The sequence below is a fragment of the Dama dama genome, chromosome 5, assembly GCF_033118175.1.
Source record: "Dama dama isolate Ldn47 chromosome 5, ASM3311817v1, whole genome shotgun sequence".
NCBI lineage: Eukaryota > Metazoa > Chordata > Mammalia > Artiodactyla > Cervidae > Dama > Dama dama.
The window spans coordinates 117,599,581-117,617,976 of NC_083685.1; the positions used below are offsets into that span (position 1 = coordinate 117,599,581).

General features: G+C 58.5%; 1 protein-coding gene across 1 annotated transcript in view; it reads right to left on the reverse strand.

The window, feature by feature from the left end:
- Positions 1-2,428: 2,428 nt before the first annotated feature.
- Positions 2,429-18,396, reverse strand: part of SCN4A (sodium voltage-gated channel alpha subunit 4) — a 33,299-nt gene continuing 17,331 nt past the window's right edge. The window contains exons 14-24 of the mRNA XM_061144378.1: positions 14,126-14,614; positions 12,371-12,503; positions 11,568-11,722; positions 10,881-11,054; positions 10,643-10,765; positions 8,930-9,208; positions 8,593-8,646; positions 8,253-8,390; positions 7,618-7,722; positions 6,700-6,970; positions 2,429-5,675 (exon numbers count right to left, since the gene is read on the reverse strand). Of these exons, the coding sequence (XP_061000361.1) occupies positions 4,450-5,675; positions 6,700-6,970; positions 7,618-7,722; positions 8,253-8,390; positions 8,593-8,646; positions 8,930-9,208; positions 10,643-10,765; positions 10,881-11,054; positions 11,568-11,722; positions 12,371-12,503; positions 14,126-14,614 (3,147 nt within the window). The 3' untranslated portion in view covers positions 2,429-4,449. The remainder of the gene's footprint in view (positions 5,676-6,699; positions 6,971-7,617; positions 7,723-8,252; positions 8,391-8,592; positions 8,647-8,929; positions 9,209-10,642; positions 10,766-10,880; positions 11,055-11,567; positions 11,723-12,370; positions 12,504-14,125; positions 14,615-18,396) is intronic.

Here is an 18,396-nt window from a genome sequence, read left to right on the forward strand (position 1 = left end):
GCAGCTCCCACCCCACCTTTCCAGGAAGACAGCATCAAAACAAGAGATGGGGGTGTAGGGAGAATGGACAAGGAGCTCAGGGTTAGGGAAAGCAAGAGGGCAGGGACCCCCCAGCATCCCCGGGAAGTGGGGGGAGGGCAGAGCCTCAGTATGAAAAGAATGACCTCTGCCCCTCCCCTAGCCCTTCCTCCCCGACTCTGCTCAGCGCGTTGTGATCAGCGCAGGCGGGCTCAGAAGGATGCGGGTTTGAGTAGTTACTGAGCGCACACGCCTAGGGCCCGGGCTCTGCAACAAGAGGAGCCGCTGCAATGAGGAGCCTGTGACCTGTGACGAGGAGTACCCCCTGCTTGCCACAACGAGAGAAAGCTCTTGCACAGCAACGAAGACCCAGCACAGCCTGAAATAAATAGACAAATAAGAGAAACCAAGCCAAGTCACAGGGCATACATCTGAAAACAACAAGGAGAATGCTGGTTTGACTCCTAACTCTGCAGGACACCAGCCGGGAAGCCCCCCCCCGCCCCCCATTACCTGGCGAGTCTCAACAAAGGGTGGTCCTGCCCCACACTGAGAGCCCTGGAAGTGCTCCAGGGCCGAGAGATTGAGGCGAACCCAGCTCTCCCGTATTGCGGGTGGATTATTTATCCTCTGAGCTACCAGAGAAGCCCTTTCAGGGCCATGGTGGTTTAGTTGCTAAGTTGTGTCCAATCCTTTGCGACCCCGTGGACTGTAGCCCACCACGCTCCTCTGGCCATGGGATTCTCCAGGCAAGAATACTGGAGTGGATTGCCATTTCCCTCTCCAGGAGGTCTTCCTGACCCAGAAATCGAAGCCGAGTCTCCTGCATTTCAGGCAGATTCTTTACCGACTGAGCTATAAGGGCAGCCCCCTCCAGGGCCATGGCCATGGTCACCACTGGCATTCCTGGGCCAGGGGCAGTGAAGACACAGCAGTGGGAGGGGCAGAATTTCCCTGCCTCACCTGCCAACAGCACCCCAATTAAGCAACACCCATTCTTAACCTCTCAGAGACCAAGTTTACCCTTTAGGCAAAATACAAATAACTGTAATAAAACCTTCTCTGTGTGTGCTCAGGGGCTTAGTTGTGTTGGACTCTTTGAGGCCCCCTGGACTGTAATCTGCCAGGCTTCTCTGTCCATGGGATCTCCCAGGCAAGAATACCGGAGAGAGGTTTCCATTTCCTCCTCAAGGGGATCTTCCTGACCCAGGGATCGAACCTGCGTCTCCTACATTAGCAGGTGGATTCTTTACCACTGAGCCACCTGTCCTTTGCAGGGCAGTCGTGAGCCTTGAAGGGCCTCTTGTATCTGAAGTGCATCGTGATGTAGGTGGAGGCACAGTCTACCCTCAGGAGGCGGTGAGCAGCACTGATATCTGGTGGAGGAACATGGTTCTGAATAGGAACCTCAGTTATGTTTATCACCCAGGATTTTACGTTTTTTTTCCACCATTCAAGGATCAGGGGAAACATAGTTCGGGGCACTCTCAAGCTCTCCTGTCCTTGAGGACAGAGACGGCCCCAACAGAGGTTTGGAGAAACTTAAAGAGAGAAGGAGCTTTCCCGACCTCTGAGAAGGGGTTCAGCACCCCCATGGGGGCTCAGAGAACCCTGCTGGTACCCCACCCCCGCAGGCAAAGACATCCATCCACAGGGTGGGAAGGGGCTCGAGGACATGGCCCTCGAGGGAGGTTGGGGTGGCCTGTGGGTGCCCCTCCCCAGCCCCAGGGGAGCCATGTAACCTCAGGACTCAGAAAAGGGGGATACAGAAATCTTGAAAGGGACTAAGTATTTACTAGTTTAGAGGAATACAGCCCTGGCTGTCAGAAAGCAAAATTAAATCTAAACTTATATTTCGCTCACTGGGATTGTGGCCTGAGCTCACTACATAATATTTCTCTTTGTCATAGGTCCATGGGATGCTGGGTCTTCTGGGATCAGAGGCAGCATCTGGGGGTGGGGGGGGATTGGGCCTCAGGAAAGGGAAGGGCCACACCGTGGACCCACAGGCCTCGGGTGAGGCAGAGAAGTGATGGGGGCTTCCAGAGAGGAGGGTCTGGGCACATGGGTCCCAACACCTATTTCCTGGGTGCTGTTGTGGGCAGGGAAAGGCAGTGTGGTGCTGCCTGTAAGCGGGGAGGGCAAGGTTGAGGGACCGACTCCTGACCTCATCTGGCCTCTTGGACACCAGCTACGAGGCTGGGTTCCAGCCTCCTTTCGGAGAGGGCAGGAGACAGCCAGACTGGGCCAGAGGAGGGAGCTGGGGCCCTTCTTATCCTGCCCTCCCCAATTCCTGGTAGCTCCCCAAGGCTTCCCCATTTTTCAATCCCCCCAGCCCTTCTTGTCGCCCTCAGCTCCCGTCGATGTCCGCACACAGAGGCACAGAAGGAGAAAGCATACCCGTCCGAGGCACCGGGAGGTTTATTATAAGAACTGTACAAAGGAGCCTTCTGCTGGCCTGGCTTGGGCCTGTTCCACCCAGACAAGGTGCAATGGCCGTGGGTCTGCAGGGGGAGGAGGCCTGGACCCCGTTCAGCCACGCTGGCTCTGCACCCAGCCCAGTGGAGAGAGTTCAGTCCAACAGAGGCTGAGGCTCTGGGGCCACACTCGTCCGGGCCCCAAGGAGGAGGAAGGAAAGGACGTGGGCAGGGTGCTGGTCAGAGAGGAGGCTGACCCCTGGAGGAACTTCTGAAGAAAGAGCCGGAACTGCTGCAGGAAGAGATGGAAGGAGCAGGGGCCTCCTTCCAGAGAGGACCCAGGCCGGGCCGGGGAGCGGGGCTGCGCAGTGGGTGTGAGGAAGAGAAGCAGAGAAGGCAGAGGGTGGCCTCACGGTGGTGAGAGAAAGGAATGCCCGAGCAGAGCGGCCGGGAGGCTGGCAAGCGGGGCAGACAGAAAGGAAGGGTCTGGCCTGTGGGCGTGCACGCAACACACACACACACATGTTGTTTGGAGGTTTTGCTGCTTCCTGAGTTTTAATCAAACTGTTCACGAGAAACAAGAGAAAGAAGAGGAACTGAGCTCAACGGGGGTGGGGTGGGGGGCTCAATGTGCAAACCTGACCACGTGTGTTCACACTCACATACACACTCACAGCACAAGGACGCTTCCACGGACGGGCCGACAGAGAAGACACGTGCATACCCACTGGTTAAGCACTCCAGGGCACGCTGACACACAGGCACATGGATATACACGTAGACAAATGCATATGCAGGTTCTATGGGCCACAGTGGTCCACAGACTCACACGCACACACACACAGGTGAGTAAATCCAATGACCCCCAGCCGGCGTCTCACCCCCTCCTCCAAGCTCAGCCTCTGTCTATCCTTGGGAGCCCAGATCAGTGGTGCCAACAGAAGCACCGCTTGGGCCTGAGCCGGGTGAGCGGTGCCCGCCTCAGTGTTGAAATCTCGAACGTGAGCTCAGCTAGAACATTCTTAGGATCACTTTGAGGAGGGGAGGCAGGATGGGGCAAGAGAAAGAGAAGAGTGTGACGGGGGGTGAGGAGGGGACCCTGGGGCTGGGGAGGCTGCCAGGAGCCCAAGTGGTACTGATGGAGGACGGAGGAAGGCAGGGGGTAGGGAGGGAATCTTCTTCCCAAGCCCCAGGGACGCCGACCCCACCCCAGATGGGGTGCTCAGGCCAAGGAAGCCCCCAGCTTAGCGATACACTGGTGGGATCCAACCCGTGCTACTCACCCCATCATGCTTTCTAGAAAAAGATAATTCCCAAGGGGAATCTTCCCTTCTGCTCTTCTCCCAGGGACCAGCCAGGGAGCTGAGGGGCCTGGGCAATGGATGAATCAGGAAAAGATTCAAGGGCCACAACCCAGCCCAATGTCTCAGCATCCGGTGGCCCTCCTACCCCACCCCCACCACCGGGTATGTGGAGCCATTTCCGAACCAGGGATGTTCTCCTTCTCCTGAGAATTCCTGAGCAGGCAGGGTGAGCCACATCCCAGAGGCCGGACAGGGTGGCAGGCCCTGGGCTCAGGTGTCTGCTCTCACTGAGGTTAAGACTTCCTTGTCCCAGAGGGAGCTGGAAGCCTGAGCCACTGCCTGTGGAGAGGTCAGTAGCCCTTAAGACTCTGGGGGCAGGAGGGCAGCCAATCCCTCCATCACAGGCCGGCTCCTCCCAAGTCAGGGGCAGAGACGCTGATGTTCTGGCCTCCCCCGGGGCTGTGAGGAGGGCAGCAGGGCCCATGAGGAGGTGAGAGCAACTTGAAGGTAAATATCGCGGAGGCAGCGGCCTCAGCCCAGAGTGGAGACGTCAGGTACAGTTCCCCCTTCCACGGCCTGGGTGACAGCCCAGCATGGACAAAGCCCGTCCCCAACAGGGAGCTGGGCCAGTCCCGGATGCAGAGCCCTAGCTCCCTCAGCGGCAGGCACCCAGGGGGTGCTTCGGGGCTGTGCCACCTCACCACCACCTGCTAGACGAGAGACTCTTTGACCCCTGGGCGCACCGTCTGCCCCGGGGGCGGGGCAGGAGGGAGGGGTGTGTCGGAGGGGCTAATGGGCCTGAGCCCCATGGCAGGTCCGGGGTCCCCTGTGGAGCCCCTCTCCTCCTCTTTGCTCGGCACACCGCTGTTCCCGTTGTCGGGGCCGTACATCTTGCTCATGGTGTCGGCGATCAGCCCCTCCTTCTCGGGGGCCCCATCCCCACCACCGTCATGGTTGTGGCGGTACATGTAGGAGGCCTGCTTCACGGAGCGCTGCAGCAGATGCCGGCGGTAGGCCCTCTGGATCTTGATGGCGCACACTTCCTCATGCTTCCTCTTGAGTGTGGTGGTGATGGGCTCGTAGGAGACCTTGGAGGGGTTGGCAGCCATGAACTTCTCCTCCATGGTCTCCTTGAGGGCATCCATCTCCCCGGAGTCGCCCAGGACCTCTTTGGTCAGGGCAAAGAGGATATCCAGGCAGTGGATCTTGTCCCCCGGCACCATGGGTAGGTCCAGCGTGATGAGCTTGATCTTGTTGGGCTTGGCGATCCTCAGCGGCTCCTGCAGGGTGTCCACGAAGTCAGAGAGGCGGCTGTAGTCGATGAACTGCGTGGCGTCGGGGTCGAACTTCTCCCACGTCTCATAAAACATCTCAAAGTCATCCTCCCCGAGAGGCTCGCTGCTCTCCTCCGTGGCCACGTTGAAGTTCTCCAGGATGATGGCGATGTACATGTTGACCACGATGAGGAAGGAAATGATGATGTAGCTGCAGAAGAAGCAGATGCCGATGGAGGGGTTGCCACAGTCGCCCCGGATGCTGGTGCCCGGGTTTTCCAGGTCGGGGTCACAGTCGGGGGGCCCGCTGTTGAGGATGGGGTTGAGGAGCCCGTCCCAGCCGGCCGACGTGGTGATCTCGAAGAGGCAGATGATACTGTTGCCAAAGGTCTCGAAGTTAAACATGTCGTCAATGCCCGCCTCCTTCTTGACGTAGGCAAAGTTGGACATGCCGAAGATGGAGTAGATGAACATGACCAGGAAGAGGAGGAGGCCGATGTTGAAGAGGGCGGGCAGTGACATCATGAGCGCGAAGAGCAGCGTCCGGATGCCCTTGGCCCCGCGGATCAGCCGCAGGACCCGCCCGATCCGCGCCAGGCGGATCACACGGAACAGCGTGGGTGACACGAAGTATTTCTGGATCAGATCGGAGAGCGCCAGGCCTGCAGGGAGGAAGTGGTGAGGAAGCACTGCTGCCCTGGGAGTGGGCGGTAGGGTTGGGGAGCAGGGGGTAGGCGCAGCTCCAGGGGGCATGGTGTGCTGGGCTCGTCTACCCCAGGAAGGAGCAGTAGAAACTCATCGCTCAGTGTACAGCCTGAGTGGCCTGACCCGTTAGACTCTCCCAGGGCTCTTGGGGCCCCAGGCTCCATCTCTGCCCCGACGCAGCTGGGTGGAGGTGGGATGTGCCAAAGTGGATGGAAGGGTGGGTAAGGCCCATTGCCAAGGCTGTTCACAGACGCCATGGATGGGAGGGACGGGGAGGACAGCTCTGGGTGTGTGACTATGGGCATGTCGCCTACCTGGTTTGTGACTCAGTTTCTTCATCTGTAAGATGGAGGTGACAACAGTCCCAGTCTCAGGACATTTGTTAGGAACAATTACTGAGCTAATACTGTGAAGTGCATGGCCTAGTGTCAGGCAAACTGCAAGTGATGGATAAATGATAGCTAGTTACTGTCATAATTACACACACCTCTCCTGTGTGTAAGGCTCCTAGAATTATCCTCTTCTTCTTCTGTTTTTAAAGTTTATTTATTCGGCTGAGATGGGTCTCAGTTGTGACATGTGGGATCTTTAGCTGTGGCATGCGGGATCTAGTTCCCTGACCAGGGATCGAACCTGGGACCACTGCAGAGTTTGCCACAGGGCCACCAGGGAAGTCCTGTAACCATCTTCTTATGTTTTTCCCGAAGCACGTGGGCACCTGAACGTGCATCTCCAGGTCAGGTGAATGCTTCTGGAGCTGTGGTCATGTGTGCATGGATAACAGGCTGCCTGGGAACCCACTGTATGTGCTTCTGTGCATTTAGTATAGACACTGGGTACATACGCAGGTGTGTGTGTGTGTGTGTGTGTGTGTGTGTGTCTGTGTAAAAGCATACCAAGTGCATGAGCAGGTGTGCATGTGGACACGAGGATGGGGACCCCAGGCCTTCCCGAATGACAGCCCAGCCTGGCCCTGCTCACCCACAATGGACAGGATGACAACCACAAAGTCGAAGATATTCCAGCCGACGGTGAAGTAGTACTGGCGCAGGGCCAACATCTTGAGTACGCACTCGCCCGTGAAGATGATGATGAAGACCATGTTGATGTTGTATAGGATGTCCACCTTGAGCTGGCTCTGGTCGTCCGTCTCCACCATCATGGTGACCATGTTGAGGCAGATGAGGATCATGATCGTGATGTCGAACGCCTGCTTTGTCACCAGGTCGTACACCAGGCCCTGGATCTTGTTCTACAGCAGGGGTGGGAGTGCGGGGAGGCGGGCGGGTGGGTTGGGGGGGCAGTGGTCAGAGCAGGACGTGGACCGGCAGGAGGTGTGAGAGGACACGACACAAGAGTGTGGGGGTGGGGAGAGAAAGGGAGAGAGAAAGAAGGCATTAGGGCCCGTGGTGGAGTCGGCCGGGGCCGCGGGAGGCGGGGAGATCCTTGGAAACGGGCGGTTCTGTGGGGTCTGTGGGCCTCCTTCCTCTCTCTGGGAACTTCCTGCCGAATTAAGGGCCCTCAGCAACCCCTCATCCTTCTCCCGAAGTGGTTGCTCACTGGGGGAGCTGTCTGGTCATCCTCTTCCTCCCCTTGCCCCCAGAGGCCACCAGCTAGGGAGCTGAATGGACACCGGGGGTGCTGTGCAGGGCTGGGCAAGGGGTAAACCAGTGCCGAGTTTATCAGGCCCCTGCTGCCTGCACATGAAGTGTGTCTTTATGGAGAGGCGCCCCTCACAGCAGGAGCGCCTCACCTTCCTGCAGGGGGCCCCAGCCTCACACCAGGGACACAGCCTGGTGGGCAGAGAGCGGGCTGCCTTTTGCATACCCCCCCCAACAGGGCCCCCTTAGGCAGGAGCCTCATATGGGCTGTAGGTGGAGGGGCCCGGAGCGCTGGTACCTGGGGCCGGGGAATTGGCTTCTGAGGCTTCTTGGAGCCAAGCTTCTTCATGGCGTTATAGTATTTCTTCTGTTCCTCTGTCATGAAGATGTCTTTCCCTCCAAAGTACAATGGGATGGGGCCCGTAAGGTTGGAGGGTCTCCCTCCTCAGCTTCCAGGACTTCCCTACCTCAGACATCACCTGTAAAGCACCCCCCATCCCAGCCGGGGGGCTTGGTGGGAAGAGGGAAGGAGGCCTGCTTGGAGGGCCAGAGATGGGGGTTGAAGGAGGCAGGGAAGGGGACGGAGGGGTCCAGAGAAGGGGCGGGTGGGTGACAGACAGAGGGAAGGGGCTGGCACAGTCCTCATGGCCCATTTTGGGCCACCTTCCATCAGTATTTCACTGGGTCCTCAGAATGAGCCAGCAAAGCAGGCAGCATGAACCTCATTTTGTACAGAAGGAAACCGAGGTTCTCAGCGGCCCCATCACTGGTTCAAAGTCACCTGATGGGATCGGAACCCAGGCTCACTGCCTCGATCAGGTGCATGGACAGCGTTTGTGAACATACGAAGGAAGGAGTGGAACATACAAACGGGCTGGGAGGAGGGAGCCCAGCGAGGGGAGGACCCGGGGGGAAGGAGGGCTAGATACTCATCTTCTTCTTCTGCTGGTTGAAGTTGTCGATGATGACGCCAATGAAGAGGTTGAGGGTGAAGAAGGAGCCGAAGATGATGAAGATGACGAAATAGAGGTACATGTAGAGGTTCACCTCGTACATCGGCTGCTCTTCCTTCTGTAGCGGTCACAGGACAGGGGCGGGTGTGCGGGCTGGGCAGGGGGCACACGCTGCCTGCTCCCTGTCCCACTGTGGGCCCATCTACCCCTGTAGGCGGTGGGGTCTCGGGGGCTCCCGAGGAGGCGGCATGGGGTGGGGATGGATCTGAGTCCTTTCCCCCGGCTCACTCACCGGCCACATCTCGGGGACCCCCACTCACCTCCCGGGAGTCCACGGCGGCATACATGATGTCCATCCAGCCCTTGAAGGTGGCCTGCGAGAGTGTGGTTGGGTGTGAGGGGAGGGGCTACTCCCTGCTTCCACCATCCATGAGTTTCCCTCCCCGCTCCAGCACGGTCCACCCCAGAAGCTGCCTGCTCCGAGTCCCACTGGGCAGGCATCAAAATACAGACAGGTATGGACACGACCTCTGGGTCCTCCAGCCCTCGAAGCGGGTGGGGGGTTCCCTAACGAGGAGTGGCCGTGGGCTCAGTCCCAGTGAGATTCCAGGGGCATCTCCACCCCCGCCTCATGCAGGGGCCGCACGTCACACTCACCACCTGCAAGAGGGAGAGGTAGCCCAGACCCACGTTGTCGTAGTTGACCTTGATGTTGAGCCAGCGGACCTGGCCCGTGTGCATCAGGCTTTCGCACTCGGACTTGTTGTTGACCTCGGTGATTTCGAACCGCTCGGAGGTGGTGGTGTTGATGCAGTAGTAGAACTTGCCGGCAAATAGGTTGACACCCATGATGCTGAAGATGAGCCAGAAGATGAGGCAGACAAGCAGCACGTTCATGATGGATGGGATGGCTCCCAGCAGGGCATTCACCACCACCTGGGGGCCGGCAGTGGGGAGGAGGGAGTCACTGCCAGATCCTCTCCCAGGCAGCAGGGTTGGGGGCACCACCCAGTCTCCTCTGGGAGAGGGCTCCCCACCCACACCAACCAGGGGGGCCAGGCAGGGAAGCCTTCCTGGAGGAGGGCTGATCTCAATGAACCAGGCCTGCAGGAGAAGTCTACTGGGCTTTTTGTGGGGGTGGGGGGTGGTGGGAGCAGGGAGCTGGGGTAGGGGGTTGCCGGCCTGCTGGCTGAAGAGGGCTCTCTGCTTCGCTGGAGCCAACAGCCCAGGGTGGGGAGCTGGTCTTCTCTGGAAGCAGCCTGGCCACGGGTCACCAGGCAGGAGACAAACACTCTTTCCCCGGCCCCCATAGGAAACTCAGTCCCCGTGACCTGGCCCCCCGGCTCATCTGCTCACAGGATTAGAGACAAAGACCCAGAAAAGAACGGGGCCTTTGAAGCAGCAGGAACCTTGGGGACTGGAGCTCTGTGCCCAGCCAGCCCTGGCCACACAGGCCAACCTCATTGTTTCCGGCTGAGCTGAATCTGAGAATTATCTGTTTTCAAGGAGAAGGAGTTTCATGACCTCCAGACCAAGTGAGTGGTGAAGCCGGGTGATGCCCAGGGCAATTCTATTCCTGGCTGGGTCACCAACCAGCTCTGCGGCCACGGCCAGGTCATTTTCCCCCAGTGGGGAGGGGTCCCTGGCTGGGCCGGGCTTTTGCATGGGAGACCCCAGGCTGAGTGCCCTGCTGATCTGCAACCGTCTGCTTCATGGAAGTCTGTCCCCGCCCCCCAGAATAGGCCTTGCTCTTAACAGAACCCCTACTTCCACCTCTGGCCGGGGAAGTCCCCTTGGTCTTGCCTGAACCCTGTATTTACCTGTCACTTCCGCCCTCAAGGGCCTGAGGGAAGGATGGCCAGGCTCGGAGCCCTGGGGGGCCCCAGTCTGAGGCTGGGGAGAGTCACCTATAAACCCACAGACCTCCTTCCTCTCCTCCTGCCTGGGTGCCCTCAGGCCCCTCCTGGGGGCGGCTGCGGCCTCTGCTGCCCCCTGGTGGTGGCAGAGAGGAGTGACGGAGGGGGCTGAGGGCAGGCACGGGCACCTGGGCTGGTGCGTGGGGGTGACTTCTGTTGTTGTTGCTCAGTCGGGTCCGACTCTTTGCGACCTCGTGGACGGTAGCCCGCCAGCTTCGTCTGTCCTCCACCACCTCCCGGAGTTTGCCCAAATTCATGTCCATTGAGTCAGTGATGCTACCTAACCATCTCATCCCCTGCCACCCCCTTCTCCTTTTGCCATCAGCTGCCCGGGGGGCCCCCCAGACCTGGACTCCCGGTGGTGGCCAGAGTACAGACACGCCCCCAGCCCCCTTCCAAGCTGTGGCTGCTCCCCCAATTCTTAGCCCTACTCACAGTCCCCCTTGACACCCACCCTCATGCCCTCGAATCGAGACAGGGCCCTCAGGGGGCGCAGGGCCCTCAGCGTCCGCAGGGATTTGATGGGTCCCAGCTCCGAGTAGCCCAGCCAGTTGGCCACCAGGCTGATGATGGAGACCTGCAAATGGGAGGGCGGGTGGTCAGGGAGCGCGGGGCCTCGGCCCCAAGGGGGAGGGCCTCTGGATCTGGCTCCGGAGTGGGCGGTGGGGCCGGGCGGGGTGGGGCGGACTCACGTCCACGATGAGGAAGTCGAGCCAGCACCAGGCATTGGTGAAGTACACCTTGAAGCCGTAGGCCACCCACTTGAGCAGCATCTCCAGGATGAAGATGTAGGTGAAGACCTTGTCGGCGTACTCCAGGATGGTGCGGATGACTCGCCGCTGCTCGATGTGGATGTCCTCGAAGGCCTGGGGGCACCAGCAGGTGGGTGGCCAGGGCCCGGAGGCTGGGGCAGCAGCCACATCCCTACGGCTGCTGGTTCCCAGGGGTCTGGCACTGGGGCCAGGTGCGGGGGCAGACTCCCCGCGCCCATAATGGGGGTTAGCGGGGGAGTTCCTGGTGGGGAGAAGCCCCTCAGCTCCCCTTCCCCAGACCTAATGACAGGAATGCTCACTAACCTGCAGGGGGGTTCGCTGTGACACAGGCTGGCCCCCCTGAGCCCACATTCCCTTCCCACCTGCTCCCTGGTCGGGACCTGTCAGCCAGGGAGGCACATGGAGTCAGAGCCCATCTGCCTCTTCGTGAAAATGAGCACAGTCTGCCACACACCCTGGAAGCACTGAGTTCTTTAGGGCTCTCTGGGTTTGGGCCTGTCCAGCAAGTGTCCCTCCCACGATGCGGAAAGGAGGGCGCCCTGGGACAGCCTGCTTCCGGCCTGGCCCCTGCCCCTGCCCCTGCCCGGCCCCCAGGGCGGTGCCTACCAAGGCCCCACTGCTGAGCAGGATCATGAAGACAATGAAGGTCTCGAACCAGTTGTGCTCGACGATCTTGAAGCAGGCCCTGCGGAGGGTCCACCACTTTTTCCCTCGACCCTGGGAGATGTCCACGTAGAGGAAGGGAAAGCGCTGCACGCAGGCTGGGGAGGGAGGGCGGCAGGGGCACCCGTCACGGGCTGCCTGAGGAGCATGATCAGCCCGTTTCTCCCCTCCCCCTCCCAGGATGTGCCCCTTCCCCACCCGGACTGCATGCAGAGACACGCCAGAGAACAGGGGTGCGGGCCACCCATGCAGGTTCCATGGCTGTCAGTGGTCCCCATCCTCCTCCACGTTCCCCAGGCAGCCTTCACTCTGCACAGCCCAAACCCTCTGGGCAAAGAATGTTCCTGAAGGGCCAGGCAGGCCTCTCTCTGGAAGATGAAGCTGAGGAGGACAGCCCTAGAGAAGCTAGTGCTGAGTGCCGGCCGTACCCAGGGCTCTACAGGGATTCTGTGTGGTAGCCCACGGGCTGCTGGGACTGTCGCTCACGGCACACTCGGCAGGGGTCAGAGGGGGCGGGGGCTCAGAGGCATCTGCTCTGACACCCCTCCCCGGGGTTGCATTCTCCAGGGTGTAGAAGGGCAGGGCATCATCGGAGGAAGAAGGCCCTGCCTGCTTTTGGTGACTCGCCTGTCCCCAAGCCATCCACAAGGAGACGGTGAGCTGAGGCTCGCCTTGGGCCCTGGCCTGGCCTGCCCCTTCCAGGGTCTGCCGGGCTAGGGGAGGCACCCCGGCGGGCTGGCCCTCACCCTCGGTGAAGCACTCCTCTGGCTGCTCCCCATCGGGGTTGTCCTCGGCCTGCTCCTCGGGGTCGTCCTCGGGGGGCTTGTAGTCGGCAGTGCTGCAGACGGAGGAGTTCCCGTCCAGGGGCTGCAGAGGCTTCTGCGGAGGCCACAGGGTCACGTGACCCCTGGATCCTCCCTCCAGGTGGGGCAGAGGGGGTCTAGATGGGAGCCCCGAGGGGAGGGCCCAGTAGGGAGAAAGGGAAGTGGGGGTGGGAGAGGTGGAGCAGACTCATTCATTCACAGATTCATTCATTCATATAGCCCTGGATTGTGGAGCCAGCACCCGGGTCTGTGCAGAAGAATCCAGGCCTTGGCCCTGACCTCGGGGCACTTGGATTTGAAGAGGCCCTGAGATGCTGGCTAGGGAGGGAAGGAGTCAGGATGGAGCAAGGTCTGAGCCTTCCTATCCTCTGTTCTGCTGAGGAATCCAGGAAGGATGGGGGAATCCAAGGGTTGGGGCAGGGGCTGGTACTCCAGCCTGGCCAGACCTCCCTCACCTCCTCCTGGCCCAGCCTCCACTCCTCAAGGGGCCCCCTTCATGGCTGGGGTGAGGCCCCTGGAAAGGAAAATGGAGAGGGTGGCGGGGTGGGAGCAGGGGGCAGCTGTCAGAATGGTGGCCAAAAAGGGAGGGCCTGGTGCCCAGTAGACAGAAAGGGAAACTGAGGCACGGGCCATTAGGTCGGGCCAGATGCCCACTGAGCCACTGGCCCTGCCTGTGCCCCCCACCTCCCACCGCCCCTCGGGAGCCGTGCCTGCCCCCTCCAGAGTCCCCAGCGCCTTGGCCTGGCTGCTGTCCGGCCCTCCTCCACCCCCACTCCTCATACCGAGGTTGGTGCCACGTTTCCCGGGGTATTTATAGCTTGGCAGGCACTCGGCTCCCTGGTAAGTTAGCATGCCACGTATTTGGGGGGAATAAGGAGTCAAGAGCTTTCAGGGCAAAGTTTATTCAGGCTCTGGTGACTGCTGGGCCCACGCTGCCAGGGTGGGGGTGGGCAGGGGGCCCTGCCCTAGCTTACGTGCTGATCCTTCCCCTGATGGAGCTGCAGGGTGGGTGAGGGGCTCAGCCTGAGCTTCTGGGGGCAACCTCTCCCAGGGGAGAGGCGAGGGGTGGGCGTCAGGGGTCCAGCTGAGGCTGGGGCCCAGCTCTCCAGTTCTCCTTCAGCTCCATCCCACTGGACCCCTGACCCCCTCTCCTCAGCGTCCCCAGCCCAGACCTGGCACTCTGGCCCACTCTGGGAAGTTGGGACTGGGTCCCCCCCACCACCAGTGGGGGTCTACACAGAAACAGATGATAATAGCAAGAACTTGGTAGGGGCTTCTTGAACCCCAGGGCAGGGTTAAGAGAGGCCTCTTGGGTTCCAGCCCTGGATTTAGGCGTCTCAGGTGAAAATATGCTATCTCACAGCGCCACCTGCTGGTGAGACGGGACCCAGGCGGCGCTGTGGGGCAGGAGTGCAGGGAAGAAGCCAAGGGTGTTCAGACATGGGGAGCGGGTCATAATAATGGTGTTTATAAGTCAGCATTCACAGAGCTGCTCTGCACACAGCATCTCATCTAATGCTCACAGTAACACCACAAGGCAGGTACCATTACCCCACCTTACAGATGGAGAAACTGAGGCTTGGAGAGGCTGTGTGCCATGTTCAAGGTCACATACAAACGCAGAGCCACCTCTGTCTGACTCCCTGCCCCTGGGTCCGGGCCTCGCTACGGGCTTACCTTGACATCCTCAGGCTCGGAGAAGGTGTCGGTTTCCTCCTCTGTGGGCATCTCCAGGTCAGACTCCTCGGAGGCGATGGGCACGTGGATGGTCAGGTAGGGGTTGTTGATAAAGTTGAGGTGGTCCAACTCGATGCTGGGGGGAGGGCCGTCAGCCAGGCCCATGTGGTTCAGTATGTGGTTGTCCTTCTTGAGGTCCTTGCCATCCTCCTCGGGCGGAGGCTCCTTCTTCTCGTCCTCGGGGGCACTCTCCGGAGCCTCGCCGGCCTCCCCAGCCTCGCCGATGCTTCCGAGGCTGAGCATGATAACCTTGGGGCTCAGGACTTTACCATGGAGCAGCCCCACGAGGAAGGCTTTGGCGAAGCCGATGCCCCACGTGATGCGAGCGATGGCAATCTGCAGGTTGTTCATCTCGCCATCCTCATCCGAGGCCGCCAGGCTGTCAGCACTGAAGGAGCTGAGCAGCAGGGCCAAGAACAGGTTCAAGACCTGGAGAGCAGGAGGGGAAGGGGAGCCCGAGCTCAGCTGCGGGGCCCCAAGTGTGCCACCTTCAGGCCACGTGAGGGTCCTCGGGCCTCCAAGCCAGACCTACCTCACGGTGGGCATTAAAGAGGGGCGTCATCTAAGAGAGGGCTTCCCTGCTGGCTCAGATGGTAAAGAATCTGCCTGCAATGCGGTAGACCTGGGTTCGATCCCTGGGTCGGGAAGATTCCCTGGAGAAGGGAATGCCTACCCACTCCAATTATTCTTGTCTGGAGAATTCCATGGACAAAGGAGGCTGATGGGCTACAGTCCTTGGGGTTTCAAATGGTTGGACACGACTGAGTGACTAAACAGCAACCGCAGCACCTAACAGAACCCTCAAGACGGCTTGTGGAGCTGAGGAGTGCTACCGTCATGCCCACTTTACAGATAAGGAAACTGAGGCTTGGGCACAAGAGAGGACTCTGCTGACCACGGCGGAGGCAGGGTTTGAGGAGGCCCACTGGGTGACAGGGACTCTTCCATGACTTTGTCCTCCACTTCCACTGCTAGGGGATGCAGATCAAAAACTAGAGCTCACGTCTCCAAGCTTCCAGGACTTATTGGGAGCCTGAAAATTTTGAGCCTTATCTCTTGTCTTGGAAGTGGGACTTTTAATAGCCCATGGGCTCCTGATACATGCTCGTGTGTCCTCAGTCATGTCCGACTCTTTTCGACCCCATGGACTGTAGCCAACCCGATTCCTCTGGCTGTGGGATTCTCCAGGCAAGAATGCTGGACAGGATTGGGTTGCCATTTCCCCCTCCAGGAGATCTTCCTGACCCAGGGATCGAACCCATGTCTCCTGCGTTTCCTACGTTGGCATGTGGATTCTTTACCACTAGTGCCACATGAAGTTCCCAGTACTGAGACGTATGTGCCCTGTTGCTGTGGAAGGACGTCTGATCGACCTCGGCTCACTCCCTTTTCTTCCCCCGGGGTTCCCTGATCTACTGGAGCTCTTCTCCTATCCCCACTGAAAGGGACGTAAGAGGCTACTGGTCTACCTCCCTCAGCTTTGTTTTTTGGTGGATATTTACTGAGCCCCTCCCACTATCTGCAGGAATGACTGGCCTCAGTTTGCTCCCAGCCTAGAGACAGACATTTGATCAGGCAAATACAGCGCAATGGGTTTGCACAAAGTAGAGACTGGGGGTCACAGGCTTTGAAATCATGCGGCTTGGCTTTGAACCCCAGTTCATTAGCTGTGTGTTCTGAGGCAAGTCCTATCACTGCCTCATGCCTCTGTTTCCTTATCTGTACAATGGTGATAGATTCCAGTACCAACCTCCTTGCACTGTTGTTGTGAGGATTGAAAGGTCAATACAACTAGAGCGCACAGTAGGCGTTCAAAATGTGTCGGCTGTTATCTGTGCAGTAATAGAAGGTTTTACATGGTAGAAGGAGGAGTGCGATGAACTCTGAGGCCAGCTCTGCATTTTATGAATGAGGAGCCTGAGTTCTCCCAGAGAGGTGGAGTGTCTTGCCTGAGGACACACAGCACATTCAGAACTAGAATCCAGGTTTCCTGTCATTGCACAACTTTATGTGTGTGTGTGTGTGTGTGTGTGATCAGTCATAGCCAACTCTTTGCGACCCCATGGACTGTAGCCCGCCAGGTTCCTCTGTCCATGGGATTTCCCTTGCAAAAATATTGGAGTGGGTTGCCATTTCCTACTCCAGGGGACATTCCTAACCCAGAGATTGAACCCAAGTCTCTTGCATCTCCTGCATTGGCCGGTGGATTCTTTACCGCTGACACTACCTGGAAAGCCCTGCACAACTTTAGAGGACATCATTTATTTAGACTACAGTGTGAATGGCCACCCCAGCGGCTGTGCAATGCAGTGGCCTTGTCTTCCACCAACCCACCTCTCAGGACAGTGAGGAGGACGGTGCAGCCTGACTGAGGCGGCGGTGGTCCTGTCTCCTGTCAACCAGAGGCAGGTCTTATTCTGGGGGCCTCAGGGTGGGGCTGAGTGTGTGACTGGACTTGGAAGAAGTAGGGTCAACTGCACTACGTCATTTTCTATAGGATTTGAGTATCCCCAGATTTTGGTATCTGCAAGGGGTCTTGGGGGCTTCCCTGGTGGCTCAGATGGTAACGAATCTGCCTGCAATGCAGGCAACCCGGGTTTGATCCCTGGGTTGGGAAGATCCCCTGGAGAAGGGAATGGCTACCCACCCCAGTATTCTTGCCTGGAGAACTCCATGGACAGAGGAGCCTGGTGGGCTATAGTCCATGTGGTCAACACAACTGAGCAACTAACACACAGGGGGTCTTGGAACCAATTCCCTGAGTGACCAAGGGAGGGCCGTACACATGAATCTGTCTGGCTTTCACCAGTGTCCTCTAAGGTCTTTTTGTCATTGTCTTAACTATCATGTTGACATATCTTTAAATACAGGGAGGGAGTATCAAGAGGGAGGGGATATATGTATACTTAAAGCTGATTCACATTGTCATACGGAAGAAACCAATGCAACATTGTAAAGCAATTATCTTCCAATTAAGAATAAATAAATATGAACTGCAGCAGAAAATTTTTAAAAAATATATTTATCTATTACGTGTTGTTTGTCTTCTCTCTCTGGGGCAACGTGCTGGGGGATTCGCTCCGTCACCACGCCTTTCGGCTACTGTCCTGCCTTTGCCCCCCACCACAACGTACTGGTCTTTCTTTCCCTCTCTGGGGGGAGGTGTCCAGTTGCCAGAAACACATCTGAGATGGGAATTAGCTGCTCTCTGGGTCACCAGGGTTTGCACACGGCTCCTGCCTGGGACAGAAATAGCCGCCCCAGGCAAGGCATGGGGGGTGGGTTAAATTAGGGAAGGGGGATGGACATTAGGTTCCCCAGGGGTGGGCTCCAACGGGTGGGTTCCCTATGACTTGGTCATTTCCTCTTCTTCACTCCCAAGGAAGTACTTGAGTGCCATGGACACTGGGGACCTGGGTCCCCACCCTCCCTGGCAGGGCGCCCCGTGCCCTCTGGCAGACACTTGCTTCCATGAGGCCTGGGAGGGTGGTAGGCGGGGCCAGTGCCCAAGGAGCTGGCAGCGCGCCTCCCCGGGCCGCTCCGCTCCCTTTGAGCAAAGTGGGAGAGCTGCAGAGCTGGGCCTGAGAAGGGCGTCAGGGTGTGTGTGTGTGTGTGTGTGTGTGTGTGTGTGTGTGTGTGGTGGGAGGCGCGGGGGCACACACAGAGGCAATGCCATGCGGTGCTTCTGCATTCTGGGACCTGACTGCTTGAGTTCAAATCCTGCACAGGTCTCTAAGGAACCCCCCTGAGCCTCTGCTTTCTTGTCTACAAAATAGAGATAAGACGGGACCTCCCTGGTGCTCCAATGGTTAAGACTCCGAGCTCCCAATGCAGGGGGGCCTGGCTTCGATCCCTGGTTAGGGAACTAGATCCCATATGATGCAACAAGAGTTCACATACCACAGCTAAAGACCACGCATGTCTCAAGGAAGATGAAAGACCCTGTGTGTTGCCACTGGGGCCCGACACAGACAATTAAAATTAAATATTATTAGAAATTAAATATTTTAATATTAAAAACAAAACAAAATCCAGCACGTACCACATGGAGGCTGGTGAGCATTAAGAGATCAGTACCCCAGGGGGCTACTCTGGTGGCTCAGTGGTAAAGAGTCCACCTGCCAGTGCAGAAGACACAGGTTCAATCCCTGATCCGGGAAGATCCCACATGCCTCAGAGGGACTAAGCCCAAGCACCACGACTATTGAGCT